Consider the following 17,857-nt stretch of genomic DNA (forward strand, 5'->3'; position numbering starts at 1 on the left):
GCCTGTGGATACACACTCCTGCCTGTGGATACGCACTCCTGCCTGTGGATACATGCCTGTGGATACACTCCTGCCTATTGATACACAGTCCTGCCCGTGGATACACATTCCTACCTGTGGATACACATTCTTGCCTGTGGATACACATTCTTGCCTGTGGAGACACATTCCTGCATGTGGAGACACACTCTTGCATGTGGATACAAACTACTGCCTATGAATACACACTCTTGCCTCTAGATTCAATTCAATTAAAAATATTTTATTAATCCCAGAGGAAAATTAAATGTTGTTGTTACTCATCATCCTGGTTTCATTAAAGAGTTGTTCTAGATGCTGATGGCTGTCGGCAGGAAGTATCTCTTGTAGTGGTCTGTCTTACAATGGATCTGTAGAAACCTCTGACTGAAGACACTCTGTTGTTGTATGACAGTCTGATGAAAAGGATGCTGAGGGTTGTCTATACTGTTCTTCATTTTATAAAGAATCTTTCTTTGCATAATCATCTCCAAAGGTTGTAGACGAGTCCCCAGAACTCAGTAAGCCTTCTTTAATAGCTTGTTGGTCTTTTTTCAGTCATTTGCTCTGGTGCTGCTCCCCCAGCAGATGATGGCAGAATAGACAGTGCTCTCTACAACAGACCTGTATAAGATATGGAGCTTCATGCTGCAAACAATGAAGAACTTCAGCTTCCTCAAGTAGTACAGTCTGCTCTGTCCCTTCTTGTAGACGCTTCACTGTTGTATTTCCAGTCCAGTCTGTTGTCCAGGTGAACTCCAAGTTATTTGTATTTCTCCACCACCTCGACCTTCTCCCATGATTGAAATAAAGTTGGACCTGTTCTTGTTTCTCCTGAAATCTACAATTATCTCCTTTGTTTTGTTCACATTCAAGATGAGATGATTGTTTCCACACCATGCCACAAAGCGGTCCACCAGTTCCCTGTACTCAGCTTCTTGCCCATCTCTGATACACCCGACCACTGCAGAGTCATCTGAATATTTCTGTAGATGACAGGAGTCTGTTTTGTACTGAAAATCTGAAGTGTACAGAGTGAAAAGGAATGGTGAGAGTACAGTCCCCTGTGGTGCTACTGAGCTACTGGTTAGACACACAACCCTTCAGTCTCACAAACTGTGGTCTGTTTGTCAGGTTGTCTTTGATCCAGGTGATTGTTGAGGTCTCCATCTGAGTCTTCTGGAGTTTCTGACAAAGTAAATAAGGCTGGATTGTGTTAAATGTACTGGATAAATCAAAGAACATGACTCTCACAGAGCTGTCTGCTTTTTCAAGATGACAGTGAGTTTGCTGAAGCAGGGGTATGATGGTATCTTCAATTCCAAGTTCATGCCGATAAGCAAACTGCAGTGGGTCCTGATATGTGCTCGTTTGTTTAGTCAGGTGGGTCAGCAGAAGTCTCTCTAGGACCTTTATGATGTGGGATGTCAGGGCAACAGGTCCATAGTCATTGAGGACTGATGGGTGAGTTTTCTTTGGTACTGGAACAAGGCAGGAGGTTTTCCACAACACTGGAACCTTCTCCTGGGTCAGGCTAAGGTTGAATAGGTGCTGCAGAACCCCACAGAGGTGCTCTGCACAGACCTTCAGGACTCTGGGACTGACACCATCTGGACCAGCAGCCTTTTTCCGGTTCAGTCTCTCCAGCTGCTTCCTCACCTGACTTCTAGAAACACAGTGGGGGGAGGCAAAGGAAGTTAGTTGAAGACCAACATGTAGAAGAAGAAGGTTCCATGACTGAGGTGGTAGATACAGTATTTGAGGTGTGACAGGACAGCCTTGGATTAAAGGAGGGTGGTATATCTGTTTGGCTGTTGGCAAGAGAAGAGGCTGCTGAGCTTGTTCCTGAACTGAACCTATTGAAAAATATGTTTAGTTCATTGGCTCTCTCCAGGCTTCCATCTTTCTGATCCTCCTGCTTAAAGCCTGTGATCTGTTTTATCCCTGACCACACCTCTCTGATATTGTTCTGCTGGAGCTTGCTCTCCAGCTTCTTCTTGTACACCTCCTTGCTGTTTCTTATCTTGATTTATAGTTGCTTCTGTGTACTCCTCAATAATTCCCTGTCTCCCTCCCTGAAGGCTCTTTTTTCTGGTTTAGCAGTTCCTTCAGGTCAGTGGTGATCCAGGGTTTCTTATTGGGGAGCATATCACTGTTCCGGTGGGGATGGTGTTGTTTACACAGAAGTTTATATAGTCGGTCACACACTCAGTCATGGCATTGATGTCCTCTCCATGTGGCTGGCACAGTGCATCCCAGTCTGTAGCCTCAAAACAACCCAGCAGGGCTTCTTCAGCTTCCGTTGAACATTTTCACACTGTTCTCTTTGTAGCAGATTGCCTCTGAACAAGGGGTTTATATTTTGAGCAGAGAAACACAAAATTTTGATCTGATTTGCCAAGAGAGGATCTTGCTTTAGTAATGTATAATTTTTTTTAGATCTAAAAAAAAAAAAAGTAATGTATAAATTTTAAATGTATGGTAAATGGACTATACTTATATAGCGCCTTTCTATCTTATGAAGACACTCAAAGTGCTTTACACTACAATCTGTGCCCTCATTTACTCATTCATACAGCACTCTACTAGATCTCTACGAAGCTAATTGAACAAATCATTATAAAGCGACTAATCAGAGCTTTATCACATTCATACACCTATGGGACATGCATCGGAGGCAATGAGGGTTTCAGTGTCTTGCCCAGAGACACTTCGGCATGTGACTGCTGGTGGATTCGAACCCCCAACTCTTGCATTGGAGGATGACTGCTCTAACCATTCAGCCACAGCTGCCCAGATGTATGAATCCTTGACATTTGTATAAACAAGTCCAGCATTTTGTTTTCTCTGGTAAAGCAGCTGACAAACTGTTGGAATGTCGGAAGTGTAGCAGAATGTGAGACATGACTAAAATCCCCAGATATTGCCACAAACGCACTAGGGTGTTGTGTCTGTAGCTTAGCAACCTCGGAACTGATGACAACACACACAGTCTCTGCAACAGCATTGGGTGGAATGTAAACAGTTGCCAAAATAACACTTGGTGAACTCTATTGGCAAATAATATGGACAACAACTTACTGCTAACAGTTCAATATCTGGACTGCAGAGACAACACTTCACAGTAACGTGGATTGCACTATTTGTCATTCCCAAGCCCTGCCAACCCACCTCCTTTGCTGTAGATACACACTTGTGTCTGTGGATGCACACTCCTGCCTGTGGATACAAATTCCTGCCTGTGGAGACACACTCATGCCTGTGGAGACACACTCTTGCCTGTGGATACACACTCATGCCTATGGAGACACATTCCTGCCTATGGAGACACCCTCTTTCCTGTGGAGACACACTCGTGCCTGTGGAGACACACTTGTGCCTGTGGAGACACATTCCTGCCTGTGGAGACACATTCTTGCCTGTGCCCGGTCTCTGGAGTAACATCATCAGTCTTCGGTAATCATCGGCTGTGTGCTCAGGTGTTTCCTTGACTGGTTTAAGTTTTTTTTTAACACTTGCATATGAAACAACACAACCATCGCATTTGAAAACAGTGATTGCTGCTTTTGAGGCCTTGGGACTTTAATGGTGGGTGTTGGACTTTAACTAACTGGCTGCAGATGTTGGGATCGGAACAGTAAGATCTTGAACTTTTAACTCCACAATCAAGAGGATTATTTAGCTCTGACTCTGTGCCATAATGTACACATCACTTAATATCTTATTTATTAAATATTTTCTAGTGTACATTTAATTCAAACTAATGGGCTTCAAACTGCTTGTTGGATGTTAGAGCAAATCCTGCAAAAACTGAAAAGACATTGCACATGCCTTTATTAAAATTACTATCCCTAACTAGGGATTAAACAACTACACATGCAACTACATATTTTTTAAAGTCGACTTTAACATGATAAAAGTCGATCCGACGTCGACTAGTCGATGATGTCATAGGAACTCAAGACTCTATATCATATTCGCAACAAAAAAAAAAAAGTAATTTATTATTTACAAAAAAAAAAACAAAAAACATTGGGACGTATATTTATGCTCCTACCATTTATCATACTGCAAAGGAAAACCAAATCTATTATTAAGCTGCAAAAGTGAAAGACGTGCGTCATGTAAAAAATAAGACTAAGAACGGCAGGGCAGACAGTGATGGAGTCCACCACTGTTTGCCCCACTGTTTTTAGCCTTGTTTTATTTAATCCACCACTGTGGATTGGATGGAATGGAACTGAGGGCAGTGGGGTGGGCAGTGGTGGAGCACCTTATTATAATATTATAGTCATGTTAGTTATCAAAGGTCGTTGGCTGCGCGCATCAGTTGACGCAGCGGCTGGAAAGCTTCAGCTAGGTCGCTGGCATCCATCTGGACTTTTACTATACCATTTTATTTATAAAGCACTTAAAACAGTGACAAGGCCAACCAAAGTGCTGTACAGACAGAACAACAGGTAACACACAAAGCAAAATACAAAATGAAGTAAATCAGAAATATAGACATAAAAACGATGCAGATAATGACGATTAACCAGAGTGGAGCATACAGGATCAAAACACAGATCATCTGTATGGAATTATAATGAATTGTGATAAGTTTTTTGGTTGGTTGTATTATGTATTGTTTGAATAGATTGTTTTGAATTGATATTGTTTAGAAGGGGCAGAAATGATAAGAATTCGTTCTTCTTCTGCTGCCTTTCATTTTATAAGTATCTTATTTTATTTGTATGGAATAAGTCTTGTTTTAACTGAAATGAATGAATGAATCTAAAAAAGTTCAATCTGGTCCTCTGGACATTCAAAAAAACAAAACAAAGCAAATCAACAAAAAAATGTAGAAACGTTTCGTCTCTCATCCTGAGGACTTCCTCAGTCTGAGGTGCTGTATTCAGCTCAGTCTCTTAAATAGCACCTTCTCAGAGTGGATCAACCAGTTTTGCTGCTGACAACCAGAACCAGCTGATCACATGCTCAAGAAGGACCATCAGCCTAACAATGGATCATTAGCACCTGATGGCTGTTTACTGTTCACAGAGGGCTGAGTGATACTAGCAATCACAGCATTGTAAGAGGGGGACAGTTGAACCTGGAGGCTCCACCCCTGTTTAATGATGGACGGTTTCTTTTCACAAAGATGGCCTCCTTTACTCCTCTGTCAAACCATCGTTCCTCTCTGTCCAGGATGTGAACATCTTCATCCCTGAAAGAGTGACCTCTGGCCTGGAGATGAGTGTAGACCTCAGAGTCCTGGCCTGATGATGTTGATCTTCTGTGCTGGTCCATCCTTTTGGCCAGTGGCTGTTTTGTTTCCCCGATGTAAGACTGATCACCCTCCTGACACTGAACAGCATACACAACATTACTCTGTTTGTGCCGGGGGACTGGATCTTTGGGATGAACCAGTCTTTAATGTATTTTGGGGTTTAAAAGCCACTGGGACGTTATGTTTAGAAAATAAATGTCTCAGTTTCTCTGATACTCCCTCAACATACGGAATGACCACTGGTCTGGGTCTGGGTTCCTCCTTTTCACCTGATGGCTGACTGGAGTCCTGTTTGGGTTTCTTCTCTGCTTTTAGGAAGGCCCAGTTAGGATATCCACATTGCTCTAGAACCTGTTTTGTGTAGGATTTCTCCTTCTGCCTGGCTCCTGAGCTAGTGGGGACGCTGTCTGCTCTGTGGTACAGAGTCCTGATGACTCCTAACTTGTGCTCCAAAGGGTGATGGGAGTCAAACTGCAAATACTGGTCTGTGTGGGTGGGTTTGCGGTACACCTCAGTTTGCAAATGTCCTCTATCAGAGACTGAGACCTCACAGTCCAAGAAAGCCAACCTGCCATTTTTTACATCTTCTCGTGTGAACTTGATGTATTTATCCACAGAGTTGATGTGGTCAGTAAAATGTTGGACTTCCTGAGATTTAATTTTAACCCAGGTGTCGTCAACATACCTGAACCAATGACTTGGTGGTGTCCCTGAAAAGGACGTCAAGGCTCTCTTTTCTACCTCCTCCATGTACAGGTTGGCAACAATAGGAGAAACTGGAGACCCCATAGCACACCCATGTTTCTGCCTATAATATTGCTCCCCATATGTGAAGTAGGTTGACTGCAGGCACAGTTTCAAGAGTTGACACAGTTGTTCTGTGGAAAGCGTGGTCCTGCTGCTCAGAGTGGTGTCTGATTTTAATCTTAAACTGACCACCTCTACTGCATCATCAACAGGAATGCACGTAAAGAGTGATGTGACATCAAAAGAGACCATTGTTTCATCAGTCTCCATGATGACATCCCTCACCTTGTCCACAAAGTCCATGGTGTTCTGTATGTGGTGTTCTGAGCTGCCAACTAAAGGGATGAGTACAGACGCCAGATATTTGGAAACATTGTAAGTGACAGAGTTAATCATGCTAACAATAGGTCTTAAAGGTACACCCTGTTTGTGGATTTTAGGTAAACCATACAGACTAGGTGTGGCCTCCCCTGGGTACAGTCTGTGGTACAGAAAACGGTCAATAGCCTTGTCCTGCTCCAAACTTTTCAGGCAATCTATTAACTTTTTCTTGATCCACCCTGAGACGGTGCTATTTAAGAGACTGAGCTAAAAACAGCACCTCAGACTGAGGAAGTCTCTCGGATGAGAGACGAAACGTTTCTACATTTTTTTGTTGATTTGCTTTGTTTTGTTTTTTTGAATGTCCAGAGGACCAGATTTAACTTTTTTAGATTTTTCTACCTGGATTATTGAGCATGCATCAGGATGAAATGAATGAATGAATAAATAAATCTGGTGTTGAAAGCTACCGAATAGTAGTGGGTTTTTAAACGGGACTTGAAAACCGAGAGGAAGGGGGCCGGTCTGACAAGCAGAGGTAACTCGTTCCAAACTCTTGGTACTGCTACAGAGAAGTCCCTGTCACCTCTGCGCTTAAGATGAGTTCCTGGAACTGTGAGGAGCAACTGGTCTGCTGACCTCAGGGAATGTGGTGGGACATACGGTTGTAGCAGATCAGAGAGATGGGGGGTGGGCAAAACTGTTCAGTGATTTGTAGACGTACATGAGTATTTTGAACTGGATTCGAAAGTGAACCAGTAACCAGTGCAGTGAGGCCAAAACTGGTGTAATGTGCTCTCTTTTGCCTGTACTGGTTAAAAATGGGGCTGCTGCATTCTGGACCAGTTGTAGTCGTGCAATGGAGGTCTGACTGATACCAAACAGGAGTGAATTGCAGTAATCATGCCTAGATGTAATGAATGCATGTATTACTGTCTCCAGGTTCTTTTTGGACAATATGGGCTTCAGTTTAGACAGTCGCCTCAGTTGGAAGAAACATGATTTAACAATCATGTTTACATGATTGTTAAGTTTCAGGGAAGGGTCCGTTATCACGCCCAGATTAGTGACTCTTTGTTTTTCTGACAGGGTTAGAGCGGAGAGGTCGATGCAGTGGTTTGTGATCGTGTCGTTGGGAGGGAACAACATGACTTCAGACTTGTTTTCATTGAAACTCAAGAAATTTAAAGCCATCCAGTCCCTGATGTCAGCCAGGCAGTCGAGCAGCGGTTGAATAGAGCATGTACCATTGTGTCTTAAAGGGAAGTACATTTGACAGTCATCGGCGTAAAAGTGGAAGGGTATGTTGTGTTTCCGGAAAATAGCACCAAGGGGCAACAGGTATAAAGAGAATAGGAGGGGACCCAGGATGGACCCCTGCGGAACCCCCCATTTAAAGCTCTGCCGCTGCAGAACTAAAGTCCTTGATGGAGACACAAAAGGATCTGTCAGTGAAGTAAGATCTGAACCAATTGAGGGCTGACCCTGTGATGCCCACCCACTGCTCCAACCTAGCAATGAGGATCTCATGGTCGATGGTGTCAAAGGCGGCTGTGAGGTCCAACAGGACAAACAGCACAGAATCACCGGTATCTGTGGATCTGAAGATGTCGTTAAAGACCTTCAGCAGGGCAGTTTCAGTGCTGTGGAGAGATTTAAAGCCAGACTGGAATAGCTCTAAGATGGCGTGACCCTCCAGGAAGCACTTCAACTGGGACTCAACTATTTTCTCCAGTAGTTTTGAAACTAGCAGCATTTAGCAGTAGCAGTACTTTAGGTCTTTTCTGTCCCTCTTTTAAACAACAGAGCTCGACCCTGCACAGCCGCGCACGTCCGCTGATGCAGTGGCTGGAAAGCTTCAGTTAGCTGGGTCACTGGCATCCATCTGGAATTTTAGCTCCAGATGGATTTTTTTTTTGGGGGGGGGGGGGGGGGGGCTAGTTGACACAAATATAAAAACCTGCGATATACCCTAGAATCGACTAGTTGACTAGTCTACTTATACATTAACAAACATCTATACTGTCTTCCTGATTCATGCTCAATAATCCAGGTAGAAAATCCAACAACATTACAGTACATCAGGTCCTCTGGACGATTTATTTTGGTGGGGGAGAGGGCAGACTCCAGGAACCATTTGAAACTAGTTGACCCACTATAGGAGGCTGCTGTTTATAAGACTGAGTTTGTTGTGGCTCCTCGGACTGATGAAGTCTTCTGGATGATAGACAAAACGTTTCAACAAAAAGAAACCATCCAGAGGACCTGACTTAACTTTGTTGGACCTATATTGTCACGTTACTCACGAATGGGTTCAAGTTTACAAACTTATTTTTCTTGTACTTAAAATACTGTGTTTGAGTTTAAAAAATCTGGTCAAACAGAACAATTTTTAGTTTGCATTATAATAATTTTTTTGTATTTGAAATATTAGATAAACAAATGAAAAGTGTGGATAAATCTGCCAATTAAAATGCTGACATTTAATCTTTGCCACACCCAGAACCTGTTGGTGAGGGGCTGCAATCATTCAACACTTGCTCTTCTCAAGGGCGGACGTCTCCTCCTCTCCCTCTCCACTTTGCTTTTGCTCTGTCTGTCTGTGAAACTGCTTTAGAGTCTCTCTTCTACAAATCTTCCAAATCATAACTATGGACTTGAATTTGATCAGTTGGTCCCTCAACACAATTGATAACATTTCTTTGAAGAGAAGACAGGATTCAGGTGAGCCAATTTGCCCTGTTGGCACACAAGTAGCTGGATATCTCAGACTTTGAAGACTTGATGACGTGTCTATCTCTGCTGTCATCTGTGGATTGTAAGGACACATTTATAATTGGATTTATGATAACTGGTTCCTGCTTTTGGATTCGGCTGGTTCCTGCTTTTTGGAGTCGGCTGGTTCCTGGTCTTTCAACAAACAAGGAAGTCGTGGGCAGCAAATCTGGACCTGGTCAGGCTGCCTGCCTTATATGATGTCTTGGTTTGTGCCTCGAGCACCCAGACTCTTGGCAGAATGGATCAGATCTCGGGGATTATTCTCAGGCACGTTCCACTGGTACGGTCATTTAATTTGGACGTTTCGAATCCGAGTGGACCGACATAGACTCAAGGTAGATGACATTAAAGTTCTGCCTGTCCCCAAAACAATCGTGTTTATCTGAATTCAGCTCCGTGACTGGCCTTGACAGGCCATCTAATCTCAACCTGCCTGGAAAGTTTTGTAAACCTGATGCTCTAACCCCTCCCTCTACTCCTTCTAAGAAATGTCCATGGACTTTTCAGATGAGCCCAGCTGAATAAACATTCTGTCATCATTTCAGGACTCTGGATTCATCTCTGGTCGTCCTCGGCACCCCCCGAGTGTGCACGGATCTCTCCAGAGGGAACTATGTGAACTGAGTGATTTTATCTGAACTCTGCAGTGCCTCTGTGTGTTGTCTCTGACTGCTCACTGTCCTTTCCCCCCCCCCCCCCCCCCTCCGTGTAATGTCGGCATCATTATGTGCTCATGTGCGAGATTTTTTTTCATTATCACACTGTTGACCTTCAAACAGAGGTTATATAATAGGAATTGTTTTGTCTCCAAACCCTGTGTGTCATTTTTCACCACTTTATCGTCCAAACAGGTCTCACTTGTAAATGAGCCTTCGAGGCTCATTGTGACGTATCTGTTTAAATAAAGGTTGAATGAATGAATTTCCATCATTTCATTTTTGATAAGTCTGAGCTTTTGTGTGTAAAAGGGCATCCAGCACTTTTTTTTTGCCTCTTTGTCCTGAGGTCCCAGGTTTGTGTCTCTATGTGACAAATCTAACCAGACGTATGTCCTTTATGCTGGTACTCACCCGGCCCAGTTTGTGCTCTGCAATGGTGCACGAGTCCATGAAGGTCTGAGCGATGACAGACAGCACGGCGTCCACGTGGTCCGACACCTGGACGTCAAAGATAAACTGAGGGTTCTTCAGGATGTTGATCCAGAACCGCAGAGGGAGGCTGTTTGAACAAAGAGAGTCCTTCAGCGTCACATTTACCCACTTCAGTCCAACCTCTCTGGTTCTCCAACTCTACCTGTTGGTCTTCCAGATGTGGATGGTCTCTGGGTCGCTGATGTTGTGTTGTCCCGCCTGCTCATCCAGCAGGTCAAAGAAATATTTTACAGCCAGTGGGACAGGTCGGCTGGTGCTGAGGATCACTGTGAACAGGTCATCTACAAACTTCTGCAGCGTCCCCTAAAGAAAGGTCAAACAGATGGACTGAAGGTGTCTGTCCTCCCTCACACAGAACCGTTCATAGACGGGACAGAGTGTAGAGGCCTGAATCATTAGAAACAGAGGTGAAGTCTCAGAATGTTTAAAAATAAAACAAGTTTTCTAAGAACCGGTGCCCTTCACAACATCAGGACACACTAGAAACTGTGTAAAATGACATCCTCCCCACCATAGCATTAGTAGCATGTAATGTAGCTAATGCTACATCCCAGCCGTCCGTCTCAGAATGCTTTTTAAGAATGTTGACTCAGCAATCACACTATCGCGTTTTTTATTTTTCCTCAAAAATTTTCAGGATCTAACCACTTCTGTAGACTTTGTTGTATTTTAGCTGTTCATATATCAAAACGTTAAGCTCTAATTTGATGAGCACTGTGATTTTTTTTATTTAAATTTGTTCTTTAAAAATTTTTTTAAAATTAAGATGTCTTCAAATCCTTCAGAAACATTCTCTTCATATTTCTGCTACAAATACTACAGCTAATGCTACTAATACTACTGCTATGCTATTCTAATAGTATAACTAATACTACAGTTAAAGCTACAGCTAATGCTACATATAAAGCTACTGCTAATATTGTAGCTAATGCTACTACTACTAATACTACAGCTAATGCTAATTCTACAGCTATAACTAGTACTGCTAATACTATAGCTAATGTCTGTCTAATCTGTTAGTTCTAGTACTACTAGTTGTGTTAATTTTAATTAAAAGTACAAAACAGACTCCTGTCATCTGCAGAAATATTCAGATGACTCTGCAGTGGTCGGGTGTATCAGAGATGGACAAGAAGCTGAGTACAGGGAACTGGTGGATCACTTTGTGGCATGGTGTGGAATCAATCATCTCATCTTGAATGTGAACAAAACAAAGGAGATGACTGTAGATTTCAGGAGAAACAGGAACAGGTCCAACACTATTTCCTTCATGGGAGAAGAAGTGGAGGTGGTGGAGAAGTATAAATATCTTGGGGTTCACCTGGACAACAGACTGGACTGGAGATGCAACAGTGAAGCGTCTACAAGAAGGGACAGAGCAGAATGTACTTCTTGAGGAAGCTGAAGTCCTTCAACGTTTGCAGCAAGATGCTGCATATCTTCTATAAGTCTGTTGTAGAGAGTGCTGTCTCTTCTGCATCATCTGCTGGGGGAGCAGCACCAGAGCAAGAGACTTAAAAAAAGATCAACAAGCTCATAAAGAAGGCTGGCTCAGTTCTGGGGACTCCTCTAGAACCTCTGGAGATGATTGTTCAAAGAAGGATTCTTCATAAAATGAAGAACATTATAAACAACCTCAGCATCCTCTTCATCAGACTGTCATACAACAACAGACTGTCATACAACAACAGACTGTCATACAACAACAGACTATCATACAACAACAGACTATCATACAACAACAGACTGTCATACAACAACAGACTGTCATACAACAACAGACTGTCATACAACAACAGAGTGTCATACAACAACAGACTGTCATACAACAACAGAGTGTCATACAACAACAGACTGTCATACAACAACAGAGTGTCATACAATAACAGAGTGTCTTCAGCCAGAGGCTTCTTCAGATCAGCTGTAGGACAGACGCTACAAGAGATCCTTCCTGCCCACAGCATCAGCATCTAGAACAACTCTTTAATGAACCCAGGATGATGAGTTACAACATTTAATTTACCTCTGGGAATAATAAAGTATTTTTAATTGAAATGAATTGGAATCAAATCAAATTGAATTGAAAAGCTCAGAGTCTGGTAAACTTACTTTTAACTATTTTTATATTTATTGTAGTGTTTAGCTAGCTTTTTGCTACTTTTGGGTTTTAGCTAGCCATTTGCCACTTTTACCTATGGTTTTACAACTTTTTGCTTTTAGTTAGCAAATTGTTGTTTTAAGCTTTTAGAAAAAAAAACAGCTATTTTTATCTAGCATTCCTCTTTTAGTGCTTAGCGAATGTTTTGTTTTTTAGCTAGTGTTTTGCTCCTTTTATTGTTAGTGTTTTGCTTTTTTGATAGCATTTTGCTATTTTTAATTTTTAGCTAGCATTTTGCTACTTTTAGCTAAAGTTTAGTTACTTATAGTTGTTAGCTAACCTTTTGCTATTTGTAGTAAGTGTTATGATACTTTTAGCCTTTAGCTAGCTTTTTGCTACATTTAGCTTTCATCTGATGAATAGACTGGTTGTGTTATTCACTTTATTCTGTACACTGTGTTCACTTATTATATAGTTTTATATTTTATACTTTATTCACATCGTATATCTATTTCTGTGTTCTTTATAAACTGTTATCACTTATACTTTATCACAGAGGTGGAATACTTGTTTTCATGTAGCAGCCTACAGCACTGGAAGGAGAGGCGACTAACTTGTTTTTCTGTAGACAGAAACAAAGAACAAAAGTAACTTTCTAGACTGACACCAAAAGCCAGTTAAAACTAGTTTTTACTTGAAAGATAAGAGATATGACTGTGTGGTTGCCATGGTAACCTTAGATTGATTAGAGGCTCACCCAATAGAGGAAGAGCCCCCTCTGAGAGGGGGGCGGGTTCATGACGGGTTTATATTATCCTACAACAGGAAGTAGCATCAGACAATGTTGAGCAGAGCATCTTCTCAGGTGAAGTATACTTCCATTGTCTCCCGAAATGCATTTTGTTTTTTTGTTCTGTCTTGTGCTTTAACACTGTGTAAAATAAATCCTCTTAAACTAAGGTGAAGTCTCCGGAGCAGTACCTGTCTGATCAAACGAACATGCAGAGAGAAACTGGTCTCCCACAACACATCTCAGTTTTATTGTCTTTAGCGTTTGCATCAGATTAGATGTGCTCTTCAGCTAAAGGCTCGTTAACCTGCCAGCTGTGTGTACCTTCATGGAGAGCAGGCGGGTCAGGTAGATCTCGGGGATGGCCTTGGCCCTCTCCCTCAGGCTCCCTCGGCGGTGTTTGGGCAGCTCAGGCTCCTCGCTGGCTTTCACCAGGTGCCACAGCTTCACTCCTCCTTCATCGGCGTCCTCCAGCATCGGAGTCTCTGCTCGAACATTCATAGGGTTCAGGACCCAGCAGACCACTGCTCCCTGCCCAACTTCACACTCAAACATCATGAACACAACAGCAGAGGAACTCACTTTCTCCAGCCATGTAGTCGTGGTTGTCGTGGTGGATACTTTTGGTGTGGCGAGAAACAAGAGCTACTGTAGCACCATCTGGGACCTGATAAGGAGCAGAGACGGCATTTGATCTCAGATTCTGGTGTCCTCTAGCTGACTGAGGTTTCCTATTCTCACCTTGTAATGCTGCAGGGTGTTCAGGCGTTTCCAGCTGCCCTGAACCACAGACGTTAAATCTTCATCCGACAGGATAAGATGACCTCCGACACCAGACCTCCACTCTGAACACCAACAGAGAAAGGTTTCCATGGAAACAAGCATGTGAGTGGATTACAACACCAAGTTCTCAGGTGAAAAATATGAATCGCTCCCTATCAATACTGAATACCAGTGGCGAACTGTGACTATAAGAGCTGGGCCTTCAGTGAGAAAGTGAAATGCTAAAACATGCTGAAGTTCAAGACGGAGACATGTCTGAGATGTGCACTCTTTGTACAAGCGTGCGCTGCAGGGGGGGGGGGGTAGCCTGAGGGAACAGGCAGAATAAGTGCTGCCTTTAGTTTTTGAGCTAGTGGTTCTGTAGGTGGGGTGATCAGTTCTGTTGACAGGGTGGGGCACCCTGCTTGTATAATGGTAGGAGAAACACTGGAACAAGAACTTGCTCCAAAGTAATTTTCATCCATCTGGTACAACCTCTAATGAATGATGTCATGTTTTTACAGTCACTAACAACAACCTGAACATGAATGCCAACTCAACACTAAACAGAACAATTAAATTCAGTTGATTTCTATATCACCAAATCACAACAAAGTTGTCTCAGGGCACTTTACAGGAACATTCACATAAAAGCCAATTAGTAAAGTTCTGTATCAAAGGAATCCAGCAGACAAGTTGAATCTTGGCTTCGTTGCAGTCTCCCATCCTGAGCAAGCACAGTGGAGACAGTGGAAAGGAAAACTCCCTTTAACAGGAAGAAACCTCCAGCAGAACCAGGCTCTGGTGTGTATTACAGGCCAGTGGAGAAGAAGTAATTTCTTCTTCTATGCTTTTATTTTTACTTTGCCCTACGAACTCGTCTGTAAAACGTGTTTATCAAAGAAAAGAAAAGTGTAGAGTGAGTGCCGAGTGTTTAAAATGGGCTGGACAACAACATATTGTTTCACTGAGGTCCAATCAAAGGAGTTTTTATGACAAGAACCTGTCGCGGTTTTCAAAGAATACACTTTGCTAACTGCTAACTATGCTAGCAAGCCTTTCTCCAATGGCAATTTTTAAAAAGAAACATGGTAAAACCAGAGCAGATCTATTGTGTCCGGAGGACCAAGATAAGTTAGAAAGAATCAGTTTATAACGCAGGATTGTGACTGGCCTTGTGGAACTGATTGATGACGATTTAGCCAGCAAAATAAGCTCAAAGTCAAGTCACATTTATTTTTATAGCACATTTAAAACAGTAACTGTTATCAAAGTGCTTACCAAAAAAGATCACAGGATCAAATATTAATAACAACATATTACAGCAACATGAATAAAAGCATAAAAACATGAAATATAATAAGAAACAATGAAATACTAAATCAAATCACCCTGTGTTAAATGTCAGGGAGTAAAAGCAAAATGGATGAACACAATCATCAACAATGAAATACCAAACGAGATCACACTGTGTTAAATGCCAATGAGTACAGATGTGTCAGTGAGTACAGATGTGTCAGTGAGTACCGATGTGTCAATGAGTACCGATGTGTCAATGAGTACAGATGTGTCAGTGAGTACAGATGTGTCAGTGAGTACAGATGTGTCAGTGAGTACAGATGTGTCAGTGAGTACAGATGTGTCAATGAGTACAGATGTGTCAATGAGTACAGATGTGTCAGTGAGTACAGATGTGTCAGTGAGTACAGATGTGATTTGAGGAGAGATTTAAAAACAAAGACTGAGGTGTCCTGTCGAATGCTGATGGGCAGATTGTTCCAGAGTTTAGGGCCCACGACTGAAAACGCTCGATCTCCTCTGAGCTTCAGCTGGTTTTTGGTACGGCCAAAAGCAGCTGGTCTGATGATCTCAAGGCCCAAGAAGGAGTATCAGGATGAAGGAGGTCAGAGAGGTATGAGGGTGCAAGGCCATTAACACACTTTAATGTCAGCAGAAGAATCTTAAAATCAACTCTGACACGCACAGGAAGCCAGTGAAGGGAGGACAGAAATGGAGTAATGTGCTCGAACCTGTGAGTTCCTGTTAGTAGGCGAGCTGCAGCATTTTGGACGAGCTGGAGACGTGAGAGAGAGAGAGACCTGACTGACCCCAGCATAAAGCGAGTTGCAGTAGTCCAGCCGGGTTGTAATAAATGCATGGACTAATTTTTCAAGGTTGGATCTGAACAGGACAGACTTGAGCTTAGCCATCTGTCTTAGCTAAAAGAAGCTTTTTTGAAGAACAGAATTTATCTGCTTATTAAACTTAAAGTCAGAGTCTAAAACTATCCCGAGATTGGTAACAGACTGTTTTAGATGTGGCTGAAGGGAGTCCAGGTTTGCAGGATCAGTGACAGTGGCAGAGCTAGGGTTAAACACAATGACCTCAGTCTTCTGAACATTAAAACTCAAAAAGTTTGCAGCCATCCAAGTCTTGATGTCATCAAGACATTTAAAAAAAGGGTGAATGGAGGAGGAACTGTTAGGTGTTAATGACGGATAAATCTGAGAGTCATCAGCATAACAATGAAAGGAAAGACCATGTTTCCTCAGGATAGACCCTAAGGGGAGGAGATACAAAGAAAACAGAAGGGGCCCAAGAATTGAGCCTTGCGGGACCCCACAGAAAAGAGGCACAGAAGTAGATAGAGTGTTAGCAAAATTAACACAGAAACTCCTGTCGCTCAGGTATTAATGGAACCATTCTAACGCTGCACCAGTAATCCCAACCCAGTGTTCTATCCGGGATAAAAGTGTAGTGAGATAGGTCGGTTAGCTTCGTTAGCTTCGGAGCTCCACTACATGTTATAATATCTGGACTAGTTCAAGTACCTGATATTATACTTAATTTAAACGGGTTCTCTCTTTTTCGAGCTACTTGACAGATATGTGACAGAGATCAGTGACGTGAGACGTTAATTTTCTTTGATCCATCAAAATGAATGCGGTCATTTATTAACAGAATCAAAGTTTAACATCAAACATTGTACACGTGATTATTCTGATTGAAGCAATAACACAGCTTAATTACAACAGACATTTATGAAAATATCTGGATGATTTACTGGCAAGATAGAAGAGTTTTAAAGATGGGAAATGAAGGAGTTTAAATGGAAAGGGAAAGATGGATGAGGGAATATGTCTATTATAACCAGAAACGACACGCTCCTTTGGACCCAGCTTAACCCACGGTACACTTCGCAGTTGAAGATCGACTCTTTACCTTTGCAGACGATAGTTCGGCCTCGGTGTAGAGTTCTCTTTCGACACTTTCCAGCATCTCCGTAAGGATAGCAGAGATCTCAGGAGTCGTGAGATCATCCCTGAACAGACTTCCTCATTGTTCAGAGCTTCCGTCGAGTAGCGCCACAGCGAGACGTCGTGGCATCGACGGACTCTGATCATTCCATTAGCAACTTCTCTGGAACTCTGGTTCTCTCTGGAACATTGTTCAGCTTAGTTCCCGTTGTTCTGCGTTCCGCATTCTACTTGGAACTAGGAAGTGTTGACCCTTTTAAAGAGGTCAGTTCCGGTTCCTCTGAGAACTTCCTGATTGGTCGAAACGAACCAACAGGGGTGTGGTCTTAGTGATGTAAGAGGTTATTAGAAGTCAGAAAAACAGTTCGATGTTTTGGAACAGACAGAAAAATGTTTTTGAAACAGACAAGAGAAATGTTTAGGCGAGATGGGAGGAAACAGGTGCCAGTTTCTCTATTTACGTCTGAGAGGATTTAAAAACATGACAGTTCGTTCCAACAAACTTGTTTGCGTTTGTCTCCGACTTTTGACCGACTTACAACCTGCTCATTTCAGACAGAAGATCAAGAAAATGAATAATTACTCTGTAACAGACATTAACTAGATTTCTACTTTGAATGAGGATTAAAAATCATTAATACTGTTTCACAGTTGATTTAAAAT

General features: G+C 42.4%; 1 protein-coding gene across 1 annotated transcript in view; it reads right to left on the reverse strand.

The window, feature by feature from the left end:
* The window catches only part of plxnb1b (plexin b1b), a 169,376-nt gene that overhangs the window by 5,804 nt on the left and 145,715 nt on the right, over window positions 1-17,857 (reverse strand). Inside the window, exons 30-34 of the mRNA XM_037679067.1 lie at window positions 13,917-14,020; window positions 13,758-13,842; window positions 13,500-13,660; window positions 10,430-10,590; window positions 10,207-10,354 (exon numbers count right to left, since the gene is read on the reverse strand). Of these exons, the coding sequence (XP_037534995.1) occupies window positions 10,207-10,354; window positions 10,430-10,590; window positions 13,500-13,660; window positions 13,758-13,842; window positions 13,917-14,020 (659 nt within the window). The remainder of the gene's footprint in view (window positions 1-10,206; window positions 10,355-10,429; window positions 10,591-13,499; window positions 13,661-13,757; window positions 13,843-13,916; window positions 14,021-17,857) is intronic.

This window comes from Nematolebias whitei, chromosome 7 (genome assembly GCF_014905685.2).
Source record: "Nematolebias whitei isolate Nwh7 chromosome 7, NemWhi1, whole genome shotgun sequence".
NCBI lineage: Eukaryota > Metazoa > Chordata > Actinopteri > Cyprinodontiformes > Rivulidae > Nematolebias > Nematolebias whitei.